A 26,899-nucleotide genomic window follows, 5' to 3' on the forward strand; every position below is an offset into this window, starting at 1 on the left:
AATGCCATAACAGGCAGAAAATATCGCTCATGCATGCATTGGTTACCCAAAACAAGTAGATCGTCAAAGCCTTCCTGAAAGACCAGAGTGAGGAAGCTTTTTTAAAAAAAAAGTGGTGGAAAATGCACTAAAAAGTGTGGGATTAGAAAAATGTATTAATGGGACAGCGTATAACCACTGCGCAAGCAAATCGGGATGAAAACGCAAGCTTCACATAACCTCTTCACAAACAAAGCAGAACAAATCCTCATTAAGGACCAGTTATTGTCCAGCGTCCACATCAGATTTGTGCAAGCAAACCAAGATGAATGCTCAATAAAGAGGTTGTCTTGAGGAGCCTCCAAAGCCATTGGGCCACCATGAAACAGCCCCTTTCTCCATTGTGCCCACCAATTTTACCAGTCATTGCAGCGGGCAACCAAGGAGGGCCTCCATCATTGATCTCAAAGTGTGGGTTGGTTGATTTGGATGTAGACAGTCCTTCAGATAACCAAGACCCAAACCATTCCAGACTTTAAAGGTTAAATTCAACACTTCAGTGCATCTTTGGGGCATATGGAATGCTTTGTTTAGAAACCACCAATGCATTTGTTCCACAAGCGGCTCCACAATCCAAAACACACTAACGGGTGGGGATTTATGTCCAAGCAAGCACATATATATGATCGGGCTGCAAATCATCTCTCCCTGTGGCTTATTGCATTTCTTTAGGAGTCAATTGTGGATGAGCAAGAAAGCAACAAAGATGAGAACATCCATCTGAGAAGATTCTTGAGGGTTCTGGCCAACGTACTTATTATATGTTGCTTATGTGGAAGTGGCTATCTTATTTACTTTGTCGTTAAGCGGTCCCAGGCCTTTTCAAAAATGGAAAACATTGGCTGGTATGAAAGAAATGAGGTAAGAAGAGTGCAAGCATTTTAAAACTGCCTCAGTCGAGTCGAAGTCAATGTTCCGCTGCATTTCTCTGTTGTTTATCCCCACCTCTGGTATTCAGCAATTTACTGCCTCTGAATGTGGAGATTCTATTTAGCTATCATGGCTCACAGACATTGGTAGAATCTGGATCAGGCCAAAGGCCTATCTAGTCCAGCATTCTGCTCTCCCAGTGGCCAACGACATATGAATTTGCTCAGCCTTTTTTTTTTTTTTTAAAACATTTATACCAATACATGCAAAGATAAAAACATGCCTCTTGTGTGCCCTTTGTTGCCACGATGGACACATGGGCCAACTCACAGCTGACTGCAGTCTATAGGCTTACCTTCTTTCTCCCAGAATTGTTCTTGGATCTGGCAAATCAGTTAGTGAAACCCTCAGATGGACAACCTGCAATGATGCAAAATAATTATGAGGGGTGGGGATTCAAAAGTTGTAGAACCACGTATTTTTCTTTGCTCCTAAAACCTTTCTGCTATAAAGCCCATGGCGTCATTCTGAAAGCAAGGTTATCAAGCTTCCTTCTCGATCCCATTCTTCAGAAACACATATTCGGCAGCAGTGCACGGTCACCACAAAGAGAATAGTGGGAGCTTTGACCAATTTGCTCTGTATGCTCACTATGCCTTTAAAGCACATTTGAAACACATTTTCCCCCTTCAAAGTGTTATGTACTAAAGTTCTCACCCTGGGCCAGCAGGGGGATACTGTAGATAGTTTTCACTCAGGTCCACATATGCAAATAAGGGGTTGAAAGTGACGTTCAGTGATTGGACAGTTACAGAAAGTGGTTACTGTTACGTTCTAGTGGCGCTCTATATAAGCAGGCTGGCTGAACCCTTCAGTTCAGTCCTGTTCTGGCCTGTGAATAAACAAGAGCTGTTTGAAGAATTGCTGTGTCGTCTGATATGTTCATCCACAACTTAACACAAAGAATTCTGGGCATTGTAGTTTACCCCTCACACAGTTGCAATTCCCAGCAAACCTTAACAAACTACAGTACCAATAATTATTTGAGGGGAAAGAATGTGCTTTGAATGTACTTTATAGTGGGCACACAGCCTGTGATAAGCAGCCTTCTTCCAACACTGGGCCCCATATGTTGTTGGACTACAACTCCCATCATTCCCAGCCAACTGAGCCAATTACCAGGGATGGTGGGAGCTGTAGTCCCACATCGCCTGAAGACCCAGGGTTGAAGAATTCGGTCTGTAGTAACCTGACAAATGGAAAAATTCTTCCCTGCTATCATTTATATCCTCTGTCACTTCATGTAATGGGTCAAGTCAATATGAGGCAACCAGTACTGTAATTATTCAGTAACACCCAGACCCTCACTACAGACACATTCCTATCATGATTCCCAAGTTTCTGGGAAGCCATCACCACAATTCAGACATGACACCACACCATGGTCAAGGCACGTGATGACTTAAGGTGCCCATTTCAAGAGGAAAAAACTAATTTTCTTTAACACAGCTTATGGCTAGGCTTTTTGTACTGCAAAATTTATTGGCCTATTAAAAATAAGATTGGTGCATCACAAGCCAGACCCAAGATTTAGAGTTCTCTGAATAGAAACCTAGTTTAGCATCTGCTCATCCTGGTTCTCTGGTCTCTCCTCCAGCTCTGTTCTTTTGATAATGATCAGCCTATATCCTGATCTGACCTAGAAGGAAATAAGCCCGTTGTGGTTTAGGGTTGCTAGGCAACCCTGGGAAAGCTCTCATCACACACACACACACACACACACACACACACACACACACACGCCCTCCTAGTCAAACAATCAAAAAGTACTGGGAATTGTCCTGTGTGTATTTAAGCAAAGCCAAAGTACTTCTTTTCCATTTTCCTGCTGCCACCCGCCAAACTGACCAAGCCAGGATCGGAGTTCAGTACACAGGTAGAATAACAGAATTGTCGAGCTGGAAAAGACCATGAGGGTCATCTAGTCCAACCCCCTACAAAGCAGGAATCTTTCTGCTCAACATGGGACTCAAACCCACAACCCTGAGATTAAGAGTCTCATGCTCTGCCAACTGAGCTATGCCAGGGATTGTCCCACTTGCCTTATAAAAGGTATACAACTTTATTCCCCGAGTCAATAATTTCATTTGAAGATACAGATATTTGTGACATTTGTGTTCTTACGGTCTCACACAGAAATGCCTACTGTCGGTTTCATCCCTTGCCATCTCAGCAAGAATAAGCCGTGTATCCACTCGGCGTAAGAAGTGATTTCACATTGTTCCTACAGCAGGCTTCACACTTTCATTTTATGGAGTGTACATGCTCCTGCGCAATTCAAACATGTGGATTGTCTCCAACTTAGTCCAACTCAGAGTAGACCCACTGAATTTAATAGGACAAGGTTAGTCAGGCCCATTAATTTTGGTGGGTCTGCTTTGAGTAGGATTCACATTAGATACTACTCTGTATTTTGATTTAAGTCATACTACTTGTACTGGTATCCTTTGAGGGCACCAGACCCTCAAACCTGATAATAGTCTACTTTATTGGTTTACTTTTTTGTTATTACTATTAAATTTACACCTTGCCTTTCTGCAAAAGGATGCTTTCAGAAAACAGATGCTTTCAGAGCAGCATTGCAACTATTAATATCTCCCACACTGTATTCACGAAAAGCTTAGCCCAAGTGTTGAGGGGCATTTTGTTTGTTTAGAAAATGTATAAACCGCTTGATAAAAAAGCCCTCCAAGCATGTTACAAACAAAGTAACACAGCAAAATCCACAAACACTGGTGGTTTTCTCCAAGTTAAAAACTCAACACAACTTTAAATGTAGATAAGTAAATCAGGTGCCTGGACATATCGGAACAGAAACGTTTTCAGCAAGCATCCAAAACAATATAGATATTGGATACTATTCCTAAAATACCATTTTTAAATATATTCAAAAAGTTCTGGTGCAATTTCCCTTTTCCCTATATTCACCTGAGGGAGAGAAGGCTGAAGCAGAATAATCCATCCTGTCAATGCCCGGCAGCATGGGAGTGAAACTGCTCCCCTCCTGAATCTCTTGAGAGAAAATATTTGGGCCTGGAGACAAGGCCCAAGACATTTTGCTGACTGAGGTGAAGTAGGTTATAGCTCTTCACCAGCACACAAGGCAAGTGACCTCAAGGCCGGCGAAGTTATTTTCTGTACCTGAGGCAGAAAATCTAGCAAGGGTTACTCCTCCTCACTGGCATCAAAAATGTAACAATAATAAATTTGCTCTAACTAGTAATTTCTACCTTTCCATAACACTCAAAAACACCAACCTAAAGTGGCCATCTCGCTATAGCTTTGTTACCGGAATTTTTAAAATGGTTTGTTTCCAGTTAAACGGGACACTGCACCCCCAGACCATCCCCCAAACCAACCCCATTCAATTTTGTAAATACAGTGGTACCTCAGTTTAAGAACAGCCCTGTTTATGATTCGGTTCACGAACGCCTCAAAATCGGAAGTAGTGTCCTGGTTTCTGAACTTTACCTCAGTCTGAGAAAGGAATCCACACGGTGGAAGGGCACTGGCGGAGGGAGGCCTCATTAGGAAAAGCACGCCTCAGTTTAAGAATGGTTTCGGTTTAAGAACGGACTTCTGGGACTAATTAAGTTCGTAAACCGAGGTACTACTGTATCCCCATAAAAACTCACCACAGTTTTGCTGCGTTGTATCTTGTTCAAGGTCACAAAACCTTCAAATATTCATATAAAATCAGTCCCATGTCCAGATCGACACCGTTCCAACTTCATTTTACTCAGGGAACAAAGGACTACCGAAGGAGGGAGCTTGGGACATGAGTGAGGGCAGCCATAATCCCTGAAATGTGTGATAACTACACAGCAGCCTCTTGCACAAGAGATAAGCACTGGCATCCTGGCAAATGCGTGCCAGACAGGTAGTCATCCCATGGACAATAGCAAACCATCCAGGAATGGATTGGGTTCTCAGTCAGGACAAAGAAGTGTGAAACCCAGGAGCTTGTAAATATTTCCTTTGTAGCACTTGATGGGTGTGAGGTGGAAGGCAAGGGAGAGATGGGGGCAAACCTGATGAACCGGTTCTTTGTGACATATGTATGATGTATCTATGATGTATGCATGATGCTTCAGCAAAGGTGTTTATGGGAAAAGGGAAAACTTATAAAAGAGGAAACATCCCTTCCTCTATCCCTTTATTCAGGGCTTCTTCCTGCTTCTTCCATGTGGTCGGGGGAAGTCGTGTTGCAACAGTCGTTGAATAAAGATCAGGCCTACAGGCTGCTGTTTTGCTCCTTATACTCCTGGCTGGTGTCTTTGTTTGGCAAACCAAGTGAGCCCAAGGATTTTCCTATAAGAGCTTGGTGGTGTGAGAGATCTATCCTGCTGTGCCCACAGAAGGACAAAGGCAGCCTTCGCCCTGCCTCCATCCCCGCAAATCAGAACGGCCAAAGGAGATGCACAGGGCCGGCCCTACCATTTGGTAAAGGGAGGCAGCCACCTCAGGCAGGAGATACTGGAGGCTGGGGACGGGTGTCGAGGGGCAGAACTGGTGTCGAGGGTGGGCGTCAGCTTATTTATAACATTGCAAAATAACAAAGCTCTCTTTTTCGGTGTGACAGGTTGAAATTGTTATGTCCTTGCTAGGAATGTTTTGCCCTCCGCTGTTTGAAACCATTGCGAACTTAGAGGAGTATCATCCTCGGATTGGACTGAAATGGCAACTTGGACGCATTTTTGCACTCTTCCTTGGGAACCTTTATACTTTCTTGCTGGCCTTAATGGATGATGTCAAAGAAAAGGTGGGAATCTAAAAAGAATATCCGTACATTGATTCCCAGAGGGGTAGCTGCGTTAGTTTGCTGTGGCAAAAACAGAAGATTCTTGTGGCACCTAAGTAAAGCCAATATTGCCCCTGCTAGTGAGTTTATTATGGTTGTGGTGAGATTCAAACCAGTCTCTTCCCACTATATTATATCGACTCTTACTCTGTGGTTTGGATTCCCTGAGGGGAAAAGATCCAGACAGATCTATCTGCTCTGGAGCAGAAAGTGCAGCCAGACTCACTGGAGGAGATGAAATCAGTCAGTTAGAAATAAAGAGTCTTTGCTGAATCAGCAATTACAAAAAATTGTAGGCTGGTGTGAAGGTCTAGCTGCAGAGGAGTCAGGGACATCTGGAAGTGGCTGACAGGGCTGAGCCACAGAAAAGACTGAGCGTATTGGAAAATCAGATCTATTCATGAGTCAGAGTCCATCAAGCAAGGCAGGGGGGTGTACGAGAGGCAAATAAACCCTCAAGCAAAACCAAGGCCTTGTCAAGACTCCTCCTCTGTAGAAATATTAGCCAGTGTGCCCATCAGGCCCAAATGGAAGTGTCCTGCATTTGACTAAAAGATTCCCTGGAAGGTCTGTCTGTCCCCGTTCAACATGACATGTCAAAGAAATGGTTGGAGAGAAGGAAGGAGACTTCTTGACAGCTATTCTACATGGCCTAGCTCTTAGGCTTCTTACACAATCTACCCCAAAGAGGGAGAATTATTCAGACCCCCATGGCTGTGAGTCAGGTTTAGCACCATTCAAAACTGGTTAATTCTCCATACACCCTTACTGAGAAATGTTGTATGACTTCAGTCTTGCTATAGGAGATGAAACAAGGGATTTAAAACAGAACAGACCAGGGCTTTGGAAGGAAGAAGCCCTACAGAGCTGCAATATGTCTGGAATATGAATACTTGTTTGCACATCTTGACACCCACATTTGGCCCCTTTTCTCAGCCACACTCACAGTCCAAGTGTGCACTGTAATGTAGCTAGCTGATTTTCATTCTCAGCCAGTGCCTTTGGACTGCCTTGTCCATTCTGGCATATCTTCAATACAGTGGTACCTCAGGTTACATACGCTTCAGGTTACGTACGCTTCAGGTTACAGACTCCGCTAACCCAGAAATAGTGCTTCATGTTAAGAACTTTACCTCAGGATGAGAACAGAAATCACATGGCAGCAGCATGGCAGCAGTGGGAGGCCCCATTAGCTAAAGTGGTGCTTCAGATTAAGAACAGTTTCAGGTTAAGTACAGACCTCCAGAACGAATTAAGTACTTAACCTGAGGTACCACTGTAGATAGTTCTTGGGAAATGCTTTCCAGGTGCTTATCCTAGATGGTACATCTTCTCTGTTGTTGTTAACAACTTTTAACTGCTTCCATTTAAAGTTTAAATCATTTATGTCGCCATTATGAGGATGCTCTTTTACCCAGCATACATTTTATGAGAATTAAATATGATTATTTTAATACAAATATGTCTTCTGTTGTAGCTGGTTGAAGAAGTCAGCATCAGGAACATAACACATTGGACCCTCCTAAATTATCATAATTCGTCTGTGGCGAATGGAAGTGCTGCTTCTCTACCTTCCATGGATCCAGCCGATGTCCCTCGAGGACCTTGCTGGGAAACCACTGTGGGAATAGTAAGTCCTTCCATGAGACTCTTATCTTAGCACGCCTCAGACAGGGCCTGGTAGTGTGAGCCCTGTTTAACCGAGGTCAGAGCTACACAATCCGTCAAACTGAATTGTGTTGTGCACCCATGGAACTTCAGTACCATTTTGTAGCCTGAACTCATAGTGTAGGTGTTGGGAGTTATAGTTCAGCAGCATCTGCAGAGCCAAAGGTTCCTGAAATATACTCAGAGTCGAGAGTGGATTTCATGCTCTTTATTCAGCTCATAGTGGTGAGGAGGAATGGAAGTTCCCCCACAATATCTGCTTTATATACATTATTTACACAATGGGCCCCACATGATTGGCTAATTCCAGAATTCTCCTGTAGGCCAATCAGGTTGTGGATTCACTTCCACCTGGAGCTGGATTGGGTGGCTCCTGCGGACCAATCATACTGCTGCATTGTTCTAGGACCAATCAGACTGCTGCATTCTGAATCCTCTTGTTCTAGGACCAATCAGACTGCTGCATTTTGGATCCTCTTGTTCTAGGACCAATCAGACTGCTGCATTTTGGATCCTATTCAACTTAGTACATAACAGTTCCCATCATCCCTGGTCACTGGCCATGTTCGTTGGGACTGATGAGAGTTGTAGTTCAGCAACATCTTGAGGACCAAATGTTCTGCCATAGAGCCCGGTGCACTTCCTCAAAAGACAGAGGTTTCCAAATACAGTCAAACCTCGGCTCCCAAAAGCCTCCGTTTTGGAACGTTTTGTCTCCTGAACACCAAAAACCCGGAAGTAAATGCTCTGGTTTTCAAACAATTCTCGGAAGCCAAACGTCTGGCGCAACTTTCGCTTGAGTGCAGGAAACTCCTGCAACCAATCAGAAGTCTCGCCTTGGTTGTCAAACATTTCGGAATTGATTACGTTCGACAACCAAGGTTGGACGGTACGTAAGAAAAGTGTCAGCAGTAGTATTTTTTTCTGCTTTATTTATACGATTCCAAAACAGAAATGCACAAGGAAACATAAGGTTTATTCAACATGGTAAGCCAAACCGTGACTCACTGGAACCACCCAAATGTAGAGGTCCCAGAGGAGATCTCACAGTGACTTTGCTCCTCCCCAATCTTATATAATCCCATGCCACACAGAGCTAAACCAAGGTTAGCATACCATTCGGACCCAGGCTCATGGTTCAGCTCTCTCCTCACTAACCACAGGCTGCAGTTAAGAGCAATGACCAGGCCGCTGTCACCAGCTTCTTAAGTCAGAATACTGTCCGAGCTAAACTGTTCCTTCTCCTGTTCAGAGCTATCTCTTTCCAGGACCTCGTAGTCTCAGCAGTTGCACAAAGGTTCTTTATTTACCGGGTCAAGTGTTCAGTGCGCAAAGGTTATCCTAACCTAAGTCCAACACAATCAATAATTCAAATAGTCTAAGAATCAAAAATCAAACTTCATGACTCACCTTTCACAACAGATGAAATCTATATCACGGTCGTCTGCAGGAGCAAAACAGTAACTTCCTTATTGGTACTCTTTCCTCAGGGTACCTAACATCCAGCCCTTCTTTAATAGGACATTTAGGGCCCATGGTTTTCTAGATAGCAACCCTATGACTACTCTAAAGTAAGAACTCTCCTTCCACAGGACTGGCTCAAGTTGTTTTGGTGCCTGAGGTGAAGTAACAAAACCTTCTCACCCTTCTCAAAGTGGACATACTAAGGCTGGCAAATTTATTTTGGAAAATACCACAGGCAAGGCCTCTCCGTAGGAATAAAACACAATAATAACAAATAACCCCTCAAGACAGCCTAAAGAGGCAGCCTCACTTTGTAGACCTAGGACTCAGCTATACAGCTGCAAATAAAACATTTTAAATGTGCAATATACAAATGTGGCACTAGACGGCGACAGTGAGCTATGCCAAATTCAATGTATTTTTTAAAAACGTTTTGGAAAAAAGCATTTTCATCCCAACCACAGCTTTTATCCTATGCAAAGGGCACTAGGAAGCACAAAAAAAATGTAGATTCTCTTCTTGAACCAACTGACCACTTTCAGAACTTTATATCAACAGCAGATCTGGAATGTTCTGGAATCCCATCTCCAATGGTGGAGCTTGTCTTTCAGTGGCCAACCAAATACCTAGGGGAAGCCAGAAAGGAGGACACACAAAAAAACTTATAAGGCTGATACCTTTGCATTCTTCTGGTCACATAACTAAAGACATTGAATATAGGTGTGCTTTTCCACAGGAATTAACACCACAGAGATGTAGCGGTTTGGGTATATGTAAGAAAATAACAACATAGCACCCCAGCTGTTACCTTTGTTTATGTCTCTTTTGTTTTCAACTTGACCATCTCCCACTGTATTTCAACCACCAATAGGCAGAGTCTGCAGGCTCCATTAGGAATTCCTCCTTTAAATTAAAAGCTTCCCCCCCTGCAGCTTCAACCCATTTGATTGCTTCCTTGGAACAGTGCAGGTGGAAGATTAGTGCCAAAGTGCCCCTGACTGGCTCAGTTTTCGTTCCTCATTTGGGGGCCGGAGGGAGGAAGATATTTATAAAATTACTTCGATTATATACGGTATATTTTTCTCCATAAGAACAAAGGAGTGGCGGGAGATACAATGCAGCTTTGTGAATCTAAAGTACAGGAGACATCTAGTGGTCACAGCAGAAATGAGAAGTAGGTTCCTGCAATGGAATCTTTCTTTGCCTGACCAATAAGAGAGAGCAGGTTTGAAGAAGAAGTTAAGAACTTTGGGGATTTGAAAAAGAAAAGAGCACTTGAAAAGACAGTTGGAGAAGCAAGAAGGAGCAGGGCGAAGAAGGCTAAGGGATTATGAAACAAATATGGGTTCTTAGTCTCCTGTTTGCCTCATGGTGGTCAGAGGAGCCAGCTCCTAGAGGGCCGAGGTCCCTTTGGCTCTGCCCAGTAAAATATTTGACGGCCTTCCCCCAAAACAGTTGACGGACATTCACATGATCGATTATGAGGGGTGGGGCTTACCAACCCCCCAATATTTTATTCAAGTGGGTCCCCCCTGCTCATGGTGCTCGTATTTCAGGGAGATGCCCAAAAGACACACACACCACTGTCCTGCTACTTTATAGTCCTGTCACCAGCAGACAGATGCTTTGCTTGAGAAACACAAATTGTGTCCTAACCTAAAGGAAAGACATGGGAGTCTACGAGAGAAGAGGAAGAGATGGAAGCAGTAGACTCAAGGCTCCTTCTGAGGCGACAAGTCTGCATCTGGGCTGCGCCAGTTCAGGCAGCAAGAGGGAGCTTGTCGTGGAGAAGTCTCTCATGGCATCGAAAGAAAAACTCTGCACTTGCAGCAGTCAATCAAATGAATCCTCACCTACGGACTGAAGTGCTACAGCAGGCACACGGGTTTACTGCCTCAGTTAGAACTAGGCAGATGTTTTGAACAACACAAAAGCTGGCCAGCTCCCTTGGCCAGGAAAACAGGAGGAACATTGGAAAGCCAGCACAGTCTTGGTCCAGCTCCATTTCTTTATGTATTTATATTCATTTATTAGATTTATATAGTGCCCTTCGTCATAAGATCTCAAGGCAAGAGTGGTTCCAATTCCAAATTTTGCTTCTGCTGTAAAACCCTCCAGTGCCATAGTCCTAAAATATCTTTTCAACCCTGCCCAAGGAGTGTTGCTAGGCCTTTGGGGACTTGAATAACCAGTTGGCCGGGCTGCAACTTGGACCAATGCAATTGAGGCAAAGGAGTTCTGAGGCAAAAAGTGAGCTTGGTTCAGCACCAGGTATAACCGGACACTTAGATTGGCCCAAAGTCCCAATGCAGTCTTTCTAAGGAACATTATAGGGGAAATTTGGTGGCTACTGAATTAGTGACTTCTGAAAGACAATTTTCTGTTTTTAATGTTTATTTCCTCTTAAAATAATACTGTATTTTTTGCTCTATAAGACTCACTTTTTCCCTCCTAAAAAGTAAGGGGAAATGTGTGTGCGTCTTATGGAGCGAATGCAGGCTGCGCAGCTATCCCAGAAGCCAGAACAGCAAGAGGGATTGCTGCTTTCACTGCGCAGCGATCCCTCTTGCTGTTCTGGCTTCTGAGATTCAGAATATTTTTTTTCTTGTTTTCCTCCTCCAAAAACTAAGTGCGTCTTGTGGTCTGGTGTGTCTTATAGAGCGAAAAATACGGTATATATGGCGGGTGGGGGAGTCTTAGAATACAAAGTGGAGAACATGCTAACTAAATACTTATCACTTTTTGTCGTTCCCCCCCCCCCCCCAGGAATTTGTGAGGCTCACTGTGTCTGATATACTTGTGACATTTGTAACCATACTTGTGGGAGATTTCCTCCGTGCTTGCTTTGTCAGATTTGTCAACTATTGCTGGTGCTGGGACCTGGAGGCTGGATTCGTAAGTAAATGAACTGTAGATGAAGCAAAGTTCTTGTCTTATAATAGAGTTTAACCAATGCTTTGAGCCACATTTTAATTCTGTCCCCGCCCCCCTGAAATGTAAATTTAGAATCCCCACACTGCAGATAAGGCTAGTGTAACTGCTCAGGCAGGCTGGGGCATGTTATGACTTATAAATGTGACATGACATTTCATTTTGCAACAGCTGCAGCATCTGAACTTGCCTTAAGGGCAGTGGCATACAGAGCAAATGACTGTAACCTAGCCTTGAGATTGCCAATGCATTGATCACTATAGCCAGGCTCTTGTCTCTTCAGCAGCAGTTGAAGTTGGCAAAAGGCTTTGTCTAGTCTGCAGCAATCTATCCTGCATGGACTTAAAAGCCAGGAAGGTAAAGATATGCTAAAAAAACTTAAAAGTCCCAAAATTTCAGATTATCAATAGTCCAGGACTCACCAGAACATCAGGCTGTGCAGTGCATGGTACTGTCATGTGGAACCATTGATGCGCATACAGTGGTACCTCGGGTTAAGTACTGAATTTGTTCCGGAGGTCCGTTCTTAACCTGAAACTGTTCTTAACCTGCAGCACTACTTTAGCTAATGGGGCCTCCTGCTGCCGTCGCGCCGCCGGAGCACAATTTCTGTTCTCATCCTGAAGCAAAGTTCTTAACCCGAGGTACTATTACTGGGTTAGCAGAGTCTGTAACCTGAAGCAAATGTAACCTGAAGCGTATGTAACCCGAGGCACCACTGTATATAAGAAAGACAAGATTATTCTCAGCGCTCTACCCCACCCTGTTCAGAGATGGAACTTGCAGGGATACGGAGGAAGCTGAACTCTACCAACTGCCCGAGTTGATTTGATGTCAAATGCATCACGATAAACCATGCCAACAGTTTTTAAAATTTAATGGCAGAAGTGTGGGGAGGCAATTTTAACTGGGAGCCCAGCCCATGGAGAAGTTTAACCGTTCCCTCCACAATCATGACCTAAAGGGGGGGGGGCCCTTTTCCTGCTATAAGTCATGGGGGACGACTCCCAGTGTTGTCAATGGGAACATTTCCCCCTAAGGCTCATAACCACAGCAGGGCGGGTGATTTTCGTTGGGATCACAGTGATCTTGGGCCAGTCATGAAGGCTGACCTGCCCTCCCTGGGTTATTACGAAGATAAGTGTGTGTGCCACCAAGCTCCCAGATGAAAAAGTGGGATGTAAATGTGACAATAATAATATTAAATAATAAAATTCGGCCTTCCAATGGGTGCTATTTAAAAAACAAAACACTGATGTGGCTTCTAATTACATCTTTCCCATCCCACTAACAACATTTGGGCATTCCCACCCCCACCCCCAAGGCAAAAACTGGGACAACAACAAATAGAAGCAGCACATATTTGCCAGCAACAGCTTCCAAAGAATGAAAGTTGTCCTCTGTAAGTAAGTACACAGATGGAATATATGAGCGCTGATGCTAGTCACATTAGGCTAGAGAGAGAAAACTGAGTCATTATTAGACAGCTCATTATATCTCCCAGTTTTTACACAGCATCTGTAATTCTTCTTTCCTGACAAGCCCAACATTATGTAATTCTCCATCTATGGGGTCACATTGTTCCCGCTTGTCACTCCAGCGGAAGACAGGCAGTCCTGAGTCACGCATATTGTTTCAGCAATCCTATTATTGTACTCCCAATTTGCTGCTTTCCACCCACTCCCCAGTTTTGGCGCTGCCATCAGTTTCTCTAACAAGGTGGAGGCTTGGTTCAGCAGGAGGATACATAAAACCCTACCAAGAGATGGGAATGGAGGGTCGTGTGTCTTTATGTGCTTGTTTGCAGAAATACAAGTAGAATTCATTTTACCTGAGATGCAGAAATAAGGGATCCGAGAAACGTAACATATGCTGCATCCAACCAGCATTTCGCTAGGTCACTATTTGAAGGAATTATTATTTTTAATCCACTTTAAAAACAAATGATCGAAAATGCAGAATCTGGGAGACAAGGGTGCATGTCTATACAGACCATAGACATGTCTGGTGCATGTCTATACAGACCATAATGTCAGGGATAGAAAATGACTACTGTGTGTTTGTTAACTTTTAACTCCACCCTACAGGTATTAGTTTCAAAGACGATAAATGTACAGGAAGCTTTTTACAGCCATTCAGTGATAATTTTATATCTAATGCAACAATAGTTGAATTAGGGTACTCGTTTTTGAAATGAGATATCAGCAATCTTTAGGCCCCTTTTAAAGGTAAAGGTACCCCTGCCCGTACGGGCCAGTCTTGACAGACTCTGGGGTTGTTCGCCCATCTCACTCAAGAGGCCGGGGGCCAGCGCTGTCCGGAGACACTTCCGGGTCACATGGCCAGCGTGACAAGCTGCATCTGGCGAGCCAGCGCAGCACACGGAACGCCGTTTACCTTCCCGCTGGTAAGCGGTCCCTATTTATCTACTTGCACCCGGAGGTGCTTTCGAACTGCTAGATTGGCAGGCACTGGGACCGAACGATGGGAGCGCACCCCGCCGCAGGGATTCGAACCGCCGTCCTTTCGATCAGCAAGTCCTAGGCGCTGAGGCTTTAACCCACAGCGCCACCACCGTCCCTAAGGCCCCTTTTATATTTATTCAAATAATCCAAAGGGTAAAAGTGAATGGAAACCCAATGTTTTATTTCAGGTGAGAATCCTTTATTTTTCCCTTGATATTTCTGTAGTCCCCCAATACCAAAATTTAGCATTCAGTCATATTTCCTCTTTTTCATTACAGCCTTCATATGCTGAGTTCGATATTAGTGGCAATGTGCTTGGTTTGATCTTCAACCAAGGAATGATCTGGTGAGATATTCTTGTCTACTGTAGCCCTTTGCTAGAGAAAATGCTAAATTAAAACTTAAGAAATGCATCAGACTGAGGTCTGCTGTGCATTTTTGAAGGCCCAACAGAGACTCCATTTCCTTAGGGTCTTGCGTAAGAACAATGTCAAACAAAAACTGATGATCTCCTTCTACCGGGCCACAATAGAAAGTGTCCTTTTATTCTGTATAACAGTGTGGTATGCTGGTTTGACAGCCACAGACAGGAAGTCCCTACAGAGGGTGACGAATGCAGCACATGACATCATGGGTTGTGCTCGGAGTTCGCTAGATGACATCGCGAGAGACCGCTACCTCAGGAGAGCGAGGAAAATTCTTAGGGATGACTCAAATCCTGGCTAGCACTTCTTTAATCTCCTGCCTTCGGGCAGGAGATACAGAAGTACATTCCGCCACACCAACAGGTTAAAGAACAGTTTTTATCCGTGGGCTGTTGGGCTGCTGAATGGGAAAAAGTAGTGGTGTAATTGACTTCCGACAAGCACATAGAGCGTGAACAAGACTGAGTGTATGTGGGGGGGAAGGGGGGCTCGTTTAATTTCTCTGCACACAGGTGGTGTAGTGACAATAAAGGTTTATTATTATTATTATTATTATTATTATTATTATTATTATTATTTATTTATATCCCGCCCTCCCCAGCCGAAGCCGGGCTCAGAGCGGCTAACAACAGTAAAAATAACACAGTTTACATAAAATCACAATCAATTAATTGAAATACATTCTAAAATCAATTCATTCTAAAATCAATTCAAAGTCAAATTAATGGCAACCATTGGGCTAGAGTTCTATGAGGAGTACAGAAGGAGGGGGTCAGACTGTGCCTTGGCCAAAGGCCTGCTGGAACAGCTCTGTCTTGCAGGCCCTGCGGAAAGATGTCAAGTCCCGCAGGGCCCTAGTCTCTTGTGACAGAGTTCCACCAGATCGGGGCCATGGCCACGGCTCTGGTTGAGGCCAGCCTAACCTCCCTGTGGCCTGGGATCTCCAAGATGTTTTTATTTGAAGACCGGAAGGTCCTCCTTGGGACATACCAGTACCAGGAGAGGCGGTCCCATAGGTACGATCCAAAGGCCACTTGCAGCCCACTTTGTCACTCCAACACCAGGGAGTTTATTTAGAAACAGAAAGGGGTGTGGAGACCTTATCAGGCTTGGTTCCATGCCCACACCTTCTATAAGCTCCTGTTGGTGTTCCAACATGTCCTCCATCCATCCAAAACACATGGCTACCTTCCTTCATCTCACCCACCAAGGCAATTTTATTGGTGCACATCCCACCTAGATGTTTCTCTCATCCTGGGACATTGAATGGGACATTGGCTACTTACTGTGAAAGTCAGTTCTGGTCCAGCATGAAGGAGACACCCAGACCCACTGCAGTAGGTGGCTGCTGATGTGATAGAGCTCAAGATGTCTGGTTCTGCCATGCTATCTCAGAGGAGGCTATCCATATGCTGACCTTATTTTCCCTTCGGCATCCAACCTTTCTACTGTCTTATGCACTACAAAGGAACTAAGCTGGAGCCTCTTCTGCCTGCTCAAGTCACCCAAGCCATCTCACATTACTATCCTGTCTGATCTGGGTAGTGGGTGGAGACAGCTCATCTGGATGTATCCCTAATGCTGAAACCGAAGGGACTGTCATAATAAGTAGCTATGGTTCCATTTTGCAAGCCAGGCAGGGGGAAGCTCTATTTTTAAAGAGTTTGCTTTATAGTACGATCCCATTGTAGTCGCTAACGACTTCCTTCCTGGCAGAACTTGCGAGTCCATCCTTAATAGCATGCTCTTCTATAGTTGGCTGTTTCTGAAGTGGATGAAGCTAAAGCCTTCCTGAAAAGCTTTCTATATTTCTCCCTTTTCTCCCTTCCTTACAGGATGGGATCCTTTTATGCGCCAGGACTAGTCGGCATAAATGTGCTACGTCTATTAACCTCCATGTATTACCAGAGCTGGGCTGTTATGAGTAGCAATGTTCCCCATGAGCGAGTGTTCAAGGCCTCCAAATCCAATAATTTTTATATGGGGCTCTTGCTGTTGATCCTGTTCCTAAGCCTGTTGCCGGTTGCCTACACCATAATGTCCCTGCCTCCCTCCTTCGACTGCGGACCATTCAGGTATTGGGGGATCCTGGTAAAGAACAACTCCTTAGCGTGAGACCAGACTCCTTTTTTTTTTTTAAGAATAATTTTTATTAATCGACCAATCACATCAAATCAAACCAAATTACATAAATTCCAAATTACACAGCCAAATTTTAAATTTTTTGTTGGGGGTACCCATATTTCAAGTTCCAAAGGGGATCCAATCAACTTCTTGCTTCTTGCTGCTGTTTTAATGTCCACAAATCTGACCATATGATGTTCACAGTACTATCCAGTCCTTTCTTATTGTTTTTCCACATCTCTTGTTGTTATTTTCATATATTTTTCCTTTCTCTTTGTGACCTCTGATAGTCTCCACAAGCTGGTTAAAACAGTTTGTAGTCCTGCGTGGATATATTTTTTTTTAATCCAGTAGCCATATCTAGACGTTTTCCAGATAACATCACTTTCATACATCAAAACAGTCTTAGCGTCATTAATCTTCACCAATCTGCCTCCTTTCTCAAAACCTCTGAGGAGATTCACCAGGAATGCAGTCTGAAAACAAGTCCGTTCTTCCTCCCAGCTATAAATCCTTTGGCAAGATGGCGACTCTGAATTAATTGCTGCGCCATTCCAAAAGCTCTTATTCCTTCTCGATCTCCATAAAGCATACTTTTGGTTTATTTGCACACAGACCTTAATCATCCTGCTTGGGTCAGTTAAACCGATGGTTCTAATGAGGAGGGGGAGAAGAAAAGTAAAAAAGGTTTCTCCCCCCCCCCATTCAGTCCTGTTGTCAACATACCCAGCCTTTGATGTATCTTCATTGTAAAATATTCCTGTTGCTCCGACCCGTCGTCGTCTTTTGCAGAGGTCCCTTCAATTAGCAGTCTTAACTCCCCTTCTTCACTTGAAATATGTGCATTTGCTTCTTTTGTAATTAATTATTCCAAATTGCTGCAGCTAGTGCGCTATCAGAGACAGCGTCCAGGAGAGCCGAAGTCCACACAGGGGCATTCTGCCTAGTGCCCTCACCCCCTTCTTTCGAATTTGGTGGTGATTTATGGGCACAGCAGGCAAGGGCGGTGTTCCCCATTCCCTTGGGGCAACAAGGGAGGCTGCCTACTCCCATAGCAGCCTCTTAATTACCCCGTGTGGTCCGGAGAGATGGTATTGTCAGCCATCTTCCAATGCGCCCCTAGTGGCCCCGAGACCAGACTCCTGCTCATTTGTCCTACCATGCACACTAGACCCGATCCTATGCACGTTTACTGCTGTGTTTAGTGGGCCTTATTCCCATAGAAGAACATACATAATAAAGAATTTCTCTTAATCTTCAGGGTGACGGCCAACAATGCCATGCTGCTTCCACAATGGAAGCAACATGCCTCTCCCCTGCAGCATGCCTGCCTCCTAAATCTGCTCCAGACCATTGCAGATCCTCTGGAGCAGACCTTGGGTGTGTGCAGTGGACTACAGAGGGTAGCCCTAACAAATATGCTGGCGCAATGTTAGCTATTGCCCTAGATATTCTTATCAGCCCCATAATTGCATATTTAATAGGTAGAGGAGCATCAATTGTTGTGTAACTTTAAAGAGTTTTAAAGAAAGTGTACTCTGTTACTCCAGCTACTACTAGCTCATTGGACACTTGCTGTCTCTCCTGACTTTCCTGACCAGTGTTTTCTTTCTTTCCTTTCCCTGCCTTACCTCTATGAAAAGAGATGAGCTGTTGAAGAGTAGGACAGCATCCAGGGTGAGCAATTGATATATTAAAGGAGAAGCCATGGACAGTGAGCAGTCTGGTGTGCCCTAGGTGCCTTGATATTCCCTTGTTGCAGAGGGAACCGCCCTATGGGGAACTATATAACATATGCTCCAACATTTCTCCGATGAAAATAGGGGCATCCCATTCCATAATGATAATTTTACTATTATTTTGGCGGTTCCCTCACTGCGAGAAGCAAAGCTACAGGGAACCAGGCAAAGGGCCTTCTCGGTGGTGGTGCCCGCCCTGTGGAACACCCTCCCATCAGATGTCAAAGAGATAAACTACTACCTGACATTTAGAATACATCTGAAGGCAGCCCTGTTCAGGGAAGTTTTTAATGTGTGACATTTTAATGTATTTTTAATCTTTGTTGGAAGCCACCCATAGTGGCCGGGGAAACCCAGCCAGATGGGCGGGGTACAAATAATTTATTTATTTATTTATTTATTTATTTATTTATTTATTTATTTATACCCCACAGTTCTGACTGGGTTGCCCCAGCCACTCTGGGCAGCTTCCAACATATATGAAAACGTAATAAAACATTAAACATTAGGAAAACTTCCCTATACAGGATTGCCTTCAGATGGCTTGGTGGTCAGATATCTCCAAACCCTCCAACTTTTCTCCAATGAAAATAGGGACATCCTAAGGGAAAGTGGGATATTCCGGGTTGAAATCAGAAACTGGGACCAGAGTATCTAAATCAGGGACGTCCCTGGAAAATAGGGACACTTGGAGGGTCTTTATATAAGACTGTGCACTTAACCTGGAAGATGGAAATGGATCAATACATAGACGAAAACTCAAAGTACCAGAGAAGTCAGACAAGCTTCAGAAATAAAGCCCTGCTTTCCAAAGCAACTTTTTCCATCGCCTCCCCATCCAAAATCTGCAATGTAATATGACCGTAGATGGTAAAAGAAAAACAGAAACTGACTTCTTCAGAATATGCTCCACTATCACTGTATTAATAAGCATTTCTTACTGCCATTCTGCATCAGCTCTACACAAATTGCTCCACAGACTGGATTAACATGTCAATGAGCCCTAATTTGATTTAGTAACTGTTTCTCGCTGCACTGCTGGCTCTGACTCAGCGTGGAGCCAGTTCAGAACAAATTGTTCCTTTTCCTCCACTGTCCGGACCATTCTTTTGTTAATAAGCGGTGTCAGTAGCAATCTCTTCTCAGACTTTTGAGGGAAGAAGGAACGTACGAAGTTTCTTTAGATTATTTTAGACAAGTCTCTTTGCATGTAGCGGTACCCTTTAAGACTGCATCATGGCACACTGGTCTGTGGGCCACTTGACCTTGCACATATGAAGAATATGGTACTGTATAATGTCTGCTATCCTGAAGTAACTAGATGCCTGCGTTAAATCCCAGCTGGTAAATAACCTACCACACTCTTGATAGTTGTGAAATGGTTTAGGTTGATAAAAAGACATTCTTGATCCAGCTCCTGCTGAACATAACACGGTGTACAAAAGTTTCCAAAGATGAGGATTGCTTGTCATGTTCCCTTTAGAAAAGAAAATTGAATGCTGCCCCCCCCCCAAGTCTATGTAAGTGGACTTTCCACTACCTTTTATGTAACTTGTTATGTACTGAGGTTCTCACCCTGGGCCAGCAGGGGGATACTGTAGATAGTTTTCATTCAGGTCCACATATGCAAATAAGGGATTGAAAGTGACGTTCAGTGATTGGATAGTTACAGAAAATGGTTACTGTTGCGTTCTAGTGGAGCTCTATATAAGCAGGCTGGCTGAACCCTTCAGTTCAGTTCTGTTCTGGCCTGTGAATAAACAAGAGCTGTTTGAAAAATTGCTGTGTCGTCTGATATGTTTACCCACAACTTAACATAACTGAAAACAAATTTCAATTAAATATTATGTTTGGAAAAAAGACAAAATGGATGCATGCACCTGCGTCTTGACATACTCAAAAAGAACTACACAATCTTGGAATTCCTCTGAATGGTGCATTTCTGAAGAAGTTGATAATGGCCTCTAATGAGCACTGCATGCTGTCATTTATATGTACCTGTTTACCATTCCAGTGGGAAAAAGAAAATGTACGATGTAATCCAAGAGACCATCCAACACGATTTCCCACCCTTTGTGGCCAAGATCTTCGGTTATGTGGCAAATCCAGGACTAATTATACCTGCCATTCTACTTATGATGTAAGTTGTTCCAATAGTCTGGAGACCTGAGAGCGAAGAAGAGTTTTATTTTAGCAAGAGGTATCCTTAGGTTATTGGTTTAAAATTTGCTAGGATTTAAAATGTCGTGCTGTGCGTGTAGCCTGAAATCAAACCAACCATTAATGGATTATGCAGAACCTGTCAAAAATGTCTTCTCACCCTAAATCATCTCCACTCCTTATATCCATAATACAAATTATTTTTCCACTGCAGCAAAAACAACAATACTTTTTTGTAAGCCACTTTGATATTTTTAATGATATGCTTATATATATATTTTAGAACTATTCTGCTTTAACCTTTAAATGCCTGCTGAAAACTTTTCTATGCTGCCAAACCTATCCAGGCAATTAAGACAATGTATATCTTTAATAGTTGATGGCCTCTGATTTTAAATTTTTCTGTGGTTTTTATTATATATAGATTCTCGTAAACTGCTTTGATATTTTTTACTAGAGTTGTAAAAGAAAGAGGGGTTTGTTTGTTGTTGTTTTTTTGTTAATAACTGATGGAAAATGTGGATATTAACCAAAACACTTATGAAAGTGTTTAACTGATACTGCATTTCTTAGATCAGTATTGAGAGAATGCATGAATTAGGCAATGTGTTTTGGTCTCCCAAATAATTATACCTGCCTCTTTTGTCTACTTTTAAGACATCGTAAGGTGTCACAGAAATTTAACAGATATTTGATTTTGTAGCCTTGCTATATATTACCTGAATGCTGTGGCTGAAGCTTATCAACACGCCAATGCAGAACTGAAGAAGAAAATGCAAATGGTATGTTTGTATTTTATCAAATTAACTTACAAATGAAAACACCACAGGTGTTTTGGTCCATTGTTGAACCACATGGTTCAAAAATCCATGTGCCAGTTCATGTGCTAATTGCTACATTCCTAGCATTCCTTAAGTACATATTAGCACATCCTGAATTACCTGTTTCTTCTTTATATATTAAAACCACATAATTAATTCTCATATTCCTAACTTTTAAGATGCACTTAACACTGATATAAAAAAATACTGCAACATTTTTGTTATGTACTGAGTTGAATAAGATCCAAAATGCAGCAGTCTGATTGGTCCTAGAACAATAGGATCCAAAATGCAGCAGTCTGATTGGTCCTAGAACAATAGGATCCAAAATGCAGCAGTCTGATTGGTCCTAGAACAATAGGATTCAGAATGCAGCAGTCTGATTGGTCCTAGAACAATGCAGCAGTATGATTGGTCTGCAGGAGCCACCCAATCCAGCTCCAGATGGAAGTGAATCCACAACCTGATTGGTCTACAGGAGAATTCTGGAATTAGCCAATCACATGCAGCCCATTGTGTAAATAATGTATATAAAGCAGATACTTTGGGGAAACTTTCATTCCTCCTCACCACTATGAGCTGAATAAAGAGCATGAAATCCACTCTCGACTCTGAGTATATTTCAGTTTTCATAATATGAAATCTACCCATGTGCAGCTCTATCTAGGGGCAAGCATTTGAAAATATATGATATATCCAGCCCCCCAACCCCACTCCACTGGCATAAATAAACTCTCCAAATGAATGTCTCACCCCAGCTGCAGAACTAGGAAAAACGTTGGGCACAACAGACACTAACACAACACAGAGCCTTTTCAAATTCCCTTCACACTGTAGTCAGATCTTGTTTTAAACTGCCAGTCCTCCCCAGTGTCATCCCTGCTCACTCTCCTCAAAACTCTGACACTGTTTAAAATTTGTGGCTTAGGACCCTCGTATCTACGGGACCGTCTCTCCTGGTATGCACCGCAGAGGACCTTAAGGTCCATGAATAACCATAGTTTAGAGGTCCCGGGCCCTAAGGAAGCCAGACTATCCTCCACCAGGGCCAGGGCCTTCTCAGTGATGGCTCCGACCTGGTGGAATGCTCTGTCCCATGAGACTAGGGCCCTGCAGGTTTTAACCTCCTTCCGTTTGGCCTGTAAGACAGAGCTATTCCACCTGGCCTTTAATTTGAATTCAGCCTGATCTTTTATTTCCCTTCTCTTCCCTCCCCCTCCCTTTTTATGAAGATCACCCGCTCTGAGACCCCACAGCTAATTCTCCCCTGGCCTCCTTGCTGGCCCAAGTAGGACCAATTCAGCCAGCTAGCCCTGGGGATTATCTAATTGATTTTTGATTTTTGAATTTTATTGTTATTCATGTCTTTATACCATATTTTATGCTGCTTTTAGAATTAAGTGTCTTAAAGCGTTTTAAATTTGTTGTTAGCCGCCCTGAGCCCGGTTTTTGAACCAGGAGGGGCGGGGTATAAATAAAAATTTATTATTATTATTAAAATTGCCACTTTTCACTCTCTCCACGATCCTCCATCCCTGCTTAATCCAAACCTCTGCTGCTGTTTAAACCACAATTTCCTTCTCAGTAGCTCTCTTACCACAGCAGAAGTTTAAGTAAAGCGGGGAGAAAGAAACTCTGAGATGAAAATGGCAGTTTTAAACACCGGCAGAGGTTTGAAAAGCAGGGATGGCAGGACATTGAGAGGTCGTTTTTTTAAAACGAACAAATAGGTTTTTTAAAGGGGAAATAGCAGCAATGAGCACAACACAGAAGCTGACCCCAAAAAGCTAACACAACAGAGCTTTTTCAAACACCCTTCTCGCTATACCCAAACATTGTTTTAAACTGCCAATGTCCCAACCTGCCCATTCTGTTTACCCTGGAATTGTTTTAAATTGCCACTTCCCTCCCTTCAATGTTTCTCCATCCCGTCTTTACTCAAACCTGTGCTGTTGTTTTAAACCATTTTTCCTGTCCTGTTTCTCCATTCTCGTATGTATGTATGTATGTATGTATGTATGTATGTATAGATAGATAATATTGCTGCATTTCAGGTAATTTTCCAGTTTTCAAAACATCAGGATTATATTGAGTACATTCAAGTCTCGGCCTCTGTTTTAGTTCTCCCTTAATTTGTAGCTTTTACCATAATTATTTTAAAAAATTATGATGATGCCTGAGAGCTGTGTCCAACGCTAGTCCTACTCAGCGTAGGCCAACTGAAATTAATCAGCAGGACGAGCTTAGGTCCATTAATTGCAAAGGATATGACCCTAACGGTTTTATGTGCAATGCTCTGTAGCAACGTGAAGATGAGAAAAACAAGAAGAACAACAAAGCTTCCACCAATCCTGCAATGCAAGATTTGGAAGACTTGCTTGTTCCACGTGCAAAGGCCATGGATGGACCCAAACCAACAGAAGGTAAAAACGGCCCAACCCACTGGCCTTCCATCAATGCTTGTCCATGTAATTCTTTTGGTAAATCCCTGGGCTCACTTCAAGGTTTTGGTATTGGTATACAAAGGTTTAAACAACTTGGGAATCAGTAACCTGAAAAAATGACTAGGATTTACTGAGGGTGCCCTGGCTGTTATTCCAGTTTTAGTTTCTGTTGGACAGGTGACTGCATGAGACAGGGTGCTCTCAGTGCCCCCCATATTAAGGAACCCCCTCCCTAAATGACATCAGGTTGTCCCATGTTGGCCTCATTTAGGCACTAGGTGAAAACTAGGTTTACCCAGGCCTTTGAAATATAATCAGCATTCTTGGTGACACTATTTCTCTCTCTCTCTCAAAGGTGAGAAACCTTTTTTTGACCAATGACTGGATTATAGTCTGGCTCACTTTACATAGACCATTTTAAACATCATTATGCCATCAGGTGACAACTTCAGTGCTATCATTTCTGGCTTAAACAGAGACAAAGGATTTTTAGCATTGTATTAATTAGGTGACCAGTGCCAGGATGTCCGTTACACCTGATTATGTAAAATACCACTGTTAATTATGTAATTCTCAGATTTTACACTTAGCCAAATCCTGTGTATTCATGAGGATACACCTACATGGGACGTGGGTGGTGCTGTGGTGTAAACCATTGAGCCTCTTGGACTTGCTGATCAGTAGGTCGACGGTTCAGAGGGACGTGGGTGGCGCTGTGGGTTAAAGCCTCAGCGCCTAGGACTTGCCAATCGAAAGGTTGGCGGTTCGAATCCCCGCGGCGGGGTGCGCTCCTGTCGCTCGGTTCCAGCGCCTGCCAACCTAGCAGTTCGAAAGCACCCCCGGGTGCAAGTAGATAAATAGGGACCGCTTACTAGCGGGAAGGTAAACGGCGTTCCGTGTGCTGCGCTGGCTCGCCAGATGCAGCTTGTCACGCTGGCCACGTGACCCGGAAGTGTCTGCGGACAGCGCTGGCCCCCGGCCTATAGAGTGAGATGGGCGCACAACCCTAGAGTCTGTCAAGACTGGCCCGTATGGGCAGGGATACCTTTACCTTTACCTTTTAGGTCGACGGTTCGAATCCCCGCAACGGAGTGAGCTCCATTGCTCTGTCCCAGCTCCTGCAAACCTAGCAGTTCGAAAGCACACCAGTGCAAGTAGATCAATAGGCATCGCTGAGGTGGGAAGGTAAACGGTGTTTCCATGCGCTCTGACTTCCGTCACGGTCCTCCGTGTGCCAGTAGCGGTTTAGTCCTGCTGGCCACATGACCCAGAAAGCTGCCCGCGGACAAACGCTGGCTCCCTTGGCATGAAAAGCAAGAATAGCACTGCAAACTGTCGACTTTGACTGGACTTAACCCTCCAGGTGTCCTTTACCCTTTTTACCTTATAGTCTGGCTCACTTGACATAGATCATTTTAAACATCATTATGACATCAGGTGACAACTTCAATGCTATCATTTCTGGACTAAACAAAGGATTTTTAGCATTGTATTAGCTGCCAGTGCCAGGCTGTCTGTTACGCCCACCAATTAGGTAAAATATCACAGTTGATTATGTAATTCTCAGGTGTTACTTGTTAGCATTTCATTGCCCTCTGACCTCACTGATACTTACCCAAATCCTGTGTATTCATGAGGATGTCCCTCCATGCATCTGGTAAGGTGGACTGCAGTCCCTCTGGAGGTTGATGTTGAACTATTATAGAAGTTTGGCTAATGCAACAACTAATAGAGATATCAAGGGGAATTTCACTGCTTGCCTCAGTGGCTTTTCTGTGCACAAAAATAACAGCTAAATGGGATTTGAAGGATGGATGGATGGATGGGTTAGTTCATATGCGAAAAAGCACTGAATGTTCCATTCCTTTTACAAGATAACAAGCCTGAGTCTGCCAACATTAAAAACACTCCTGCAATGAAGGAAGAGGCAAGCACCACCAGAAACAGTAATCCTGAGAACCCTGCAAGAGGAGCCACACTCCAGCCTGCTGTTGTAGTGACTCGGCCACCAAGCCCAAGAGGCGGGCTGCCTAACCAACCAAGAGCAAATCCAAAGATGCCACAACCTAGGGGACCACCCCCTGGAATGGGAAGGGGTAAGACTCATTGACTACCATTAAAATACAATTCATCTACGTGCACTGGAAATGTATGCTGCACATCAATTCCTGCAAGTAGAAATTTTACACCTCCACATTTGAGGTCTAAAGTACGTCACTGTCAAAAGTCCATCATATAAAAACAGCCTTCTGTGGTCACGTCTCCAAACCCTTTTCCTTTTGAGCATATGCAGTGCTTAAACCATCAGGAACATGTCTTTTTTGAGGTGGGTTCAGAATGAGCAATGCTAAGACAACAGGTGCCCCATTTATTCTTTTATTCCCCTTCCTTCCTTCCCCCTTTTTATGAAGATTACCCGCTCTGGGATCCCACAGCTAATTCTCCCCTGGTCTCCTCGCTGGCCCAAATAGGACTAATTTAGCCAGCTAGCCCTGGTGATTATCTAATGTTTATTGGATGGATTTTCCCCCTAAATTGATTTTTGAATTCTGAATTGTTATTCACGTTTTATATTGTATTTTATGCTGTTTTTTGTTGCATCAGTTGTTTTAAATTTGTTGTTAGCTGCCCTGAGCCGTTTTCTGAACTGGGAAGGGCGGGGTATAAATAAAAATTTATTATTATTATTTGAAAATATAGACCTAGGAATGAAGGCAAGAAGCATGAAAAATAAGGTTGCAAATGGGAGGGGCCATCAGAAGATGGCTGATAATAACATCTCTCTGACCCACACAAGGTAATTTGGAGGCTGTGATGGGAGTAAATAGCCTCCCTACCCCCCCCCCCCAGGATTGTGGGGTGGGACTGCCCTTGCCTGCTGTGCCCTA

At 43.5% G+C, this 26,899-nt stretch overlaps 1 protein-coding gene across 1 annotated transcript in view; it reads left to right on the forward strand.

Moving 5' to 3' along the window:
* Positions 1 to 26,121, forward strand: part of TMC2 (transmembrane channel like 2) — a 58,580-nt gene extending 32,459 nt beyond the window's left edge. Inside the window, 10 exon segments of the mRNA XM_077916358.1 lie at positions 712 to 900; positions 5,552 to 5,731; positions 7,248 to 7,400; positions 11,669 to 11,797; positions 14,577 to 14,644; positions 16,559 to 16,798; positions 20,601 to 20,726; positions 21,450 to 21,528; positions 23,870 to 23,990; positions 25,886 to 26,121. Coding sequence (XP_077772484.1) covers positions 712 to 900; positions 5,552 to 5,731; positions 7,248 to 7,400; positions 11,669 to 11,797; positions 14,577 to 14,644; positions 16,559 to 16,798; positions 20,601 to 20,726; positions 21,450 to 21,528; positions 23,870 to 23,990; positions 25,886 to 26,121 — 1,521 coding nt within the window.
* The last annotated feature ends 778 nt before the right edge of the window (positions 26,122 to 26,899 follow it).

This window comes from Podarcis muralis, chromosome 12 (genome assembly GCF_964188315.1).
Source record: "Podarcis muralis chromosome 12, rPodMur119.hap1.1, whole genome shotgun sequence".
NCBI classification, from domain to species: domain Eukaryota; kingdom Metazoa; phylum Chordata; class Lepidosauria; order Squamata; family Lacertidae; genus Podarcis; species Podarcis muralis.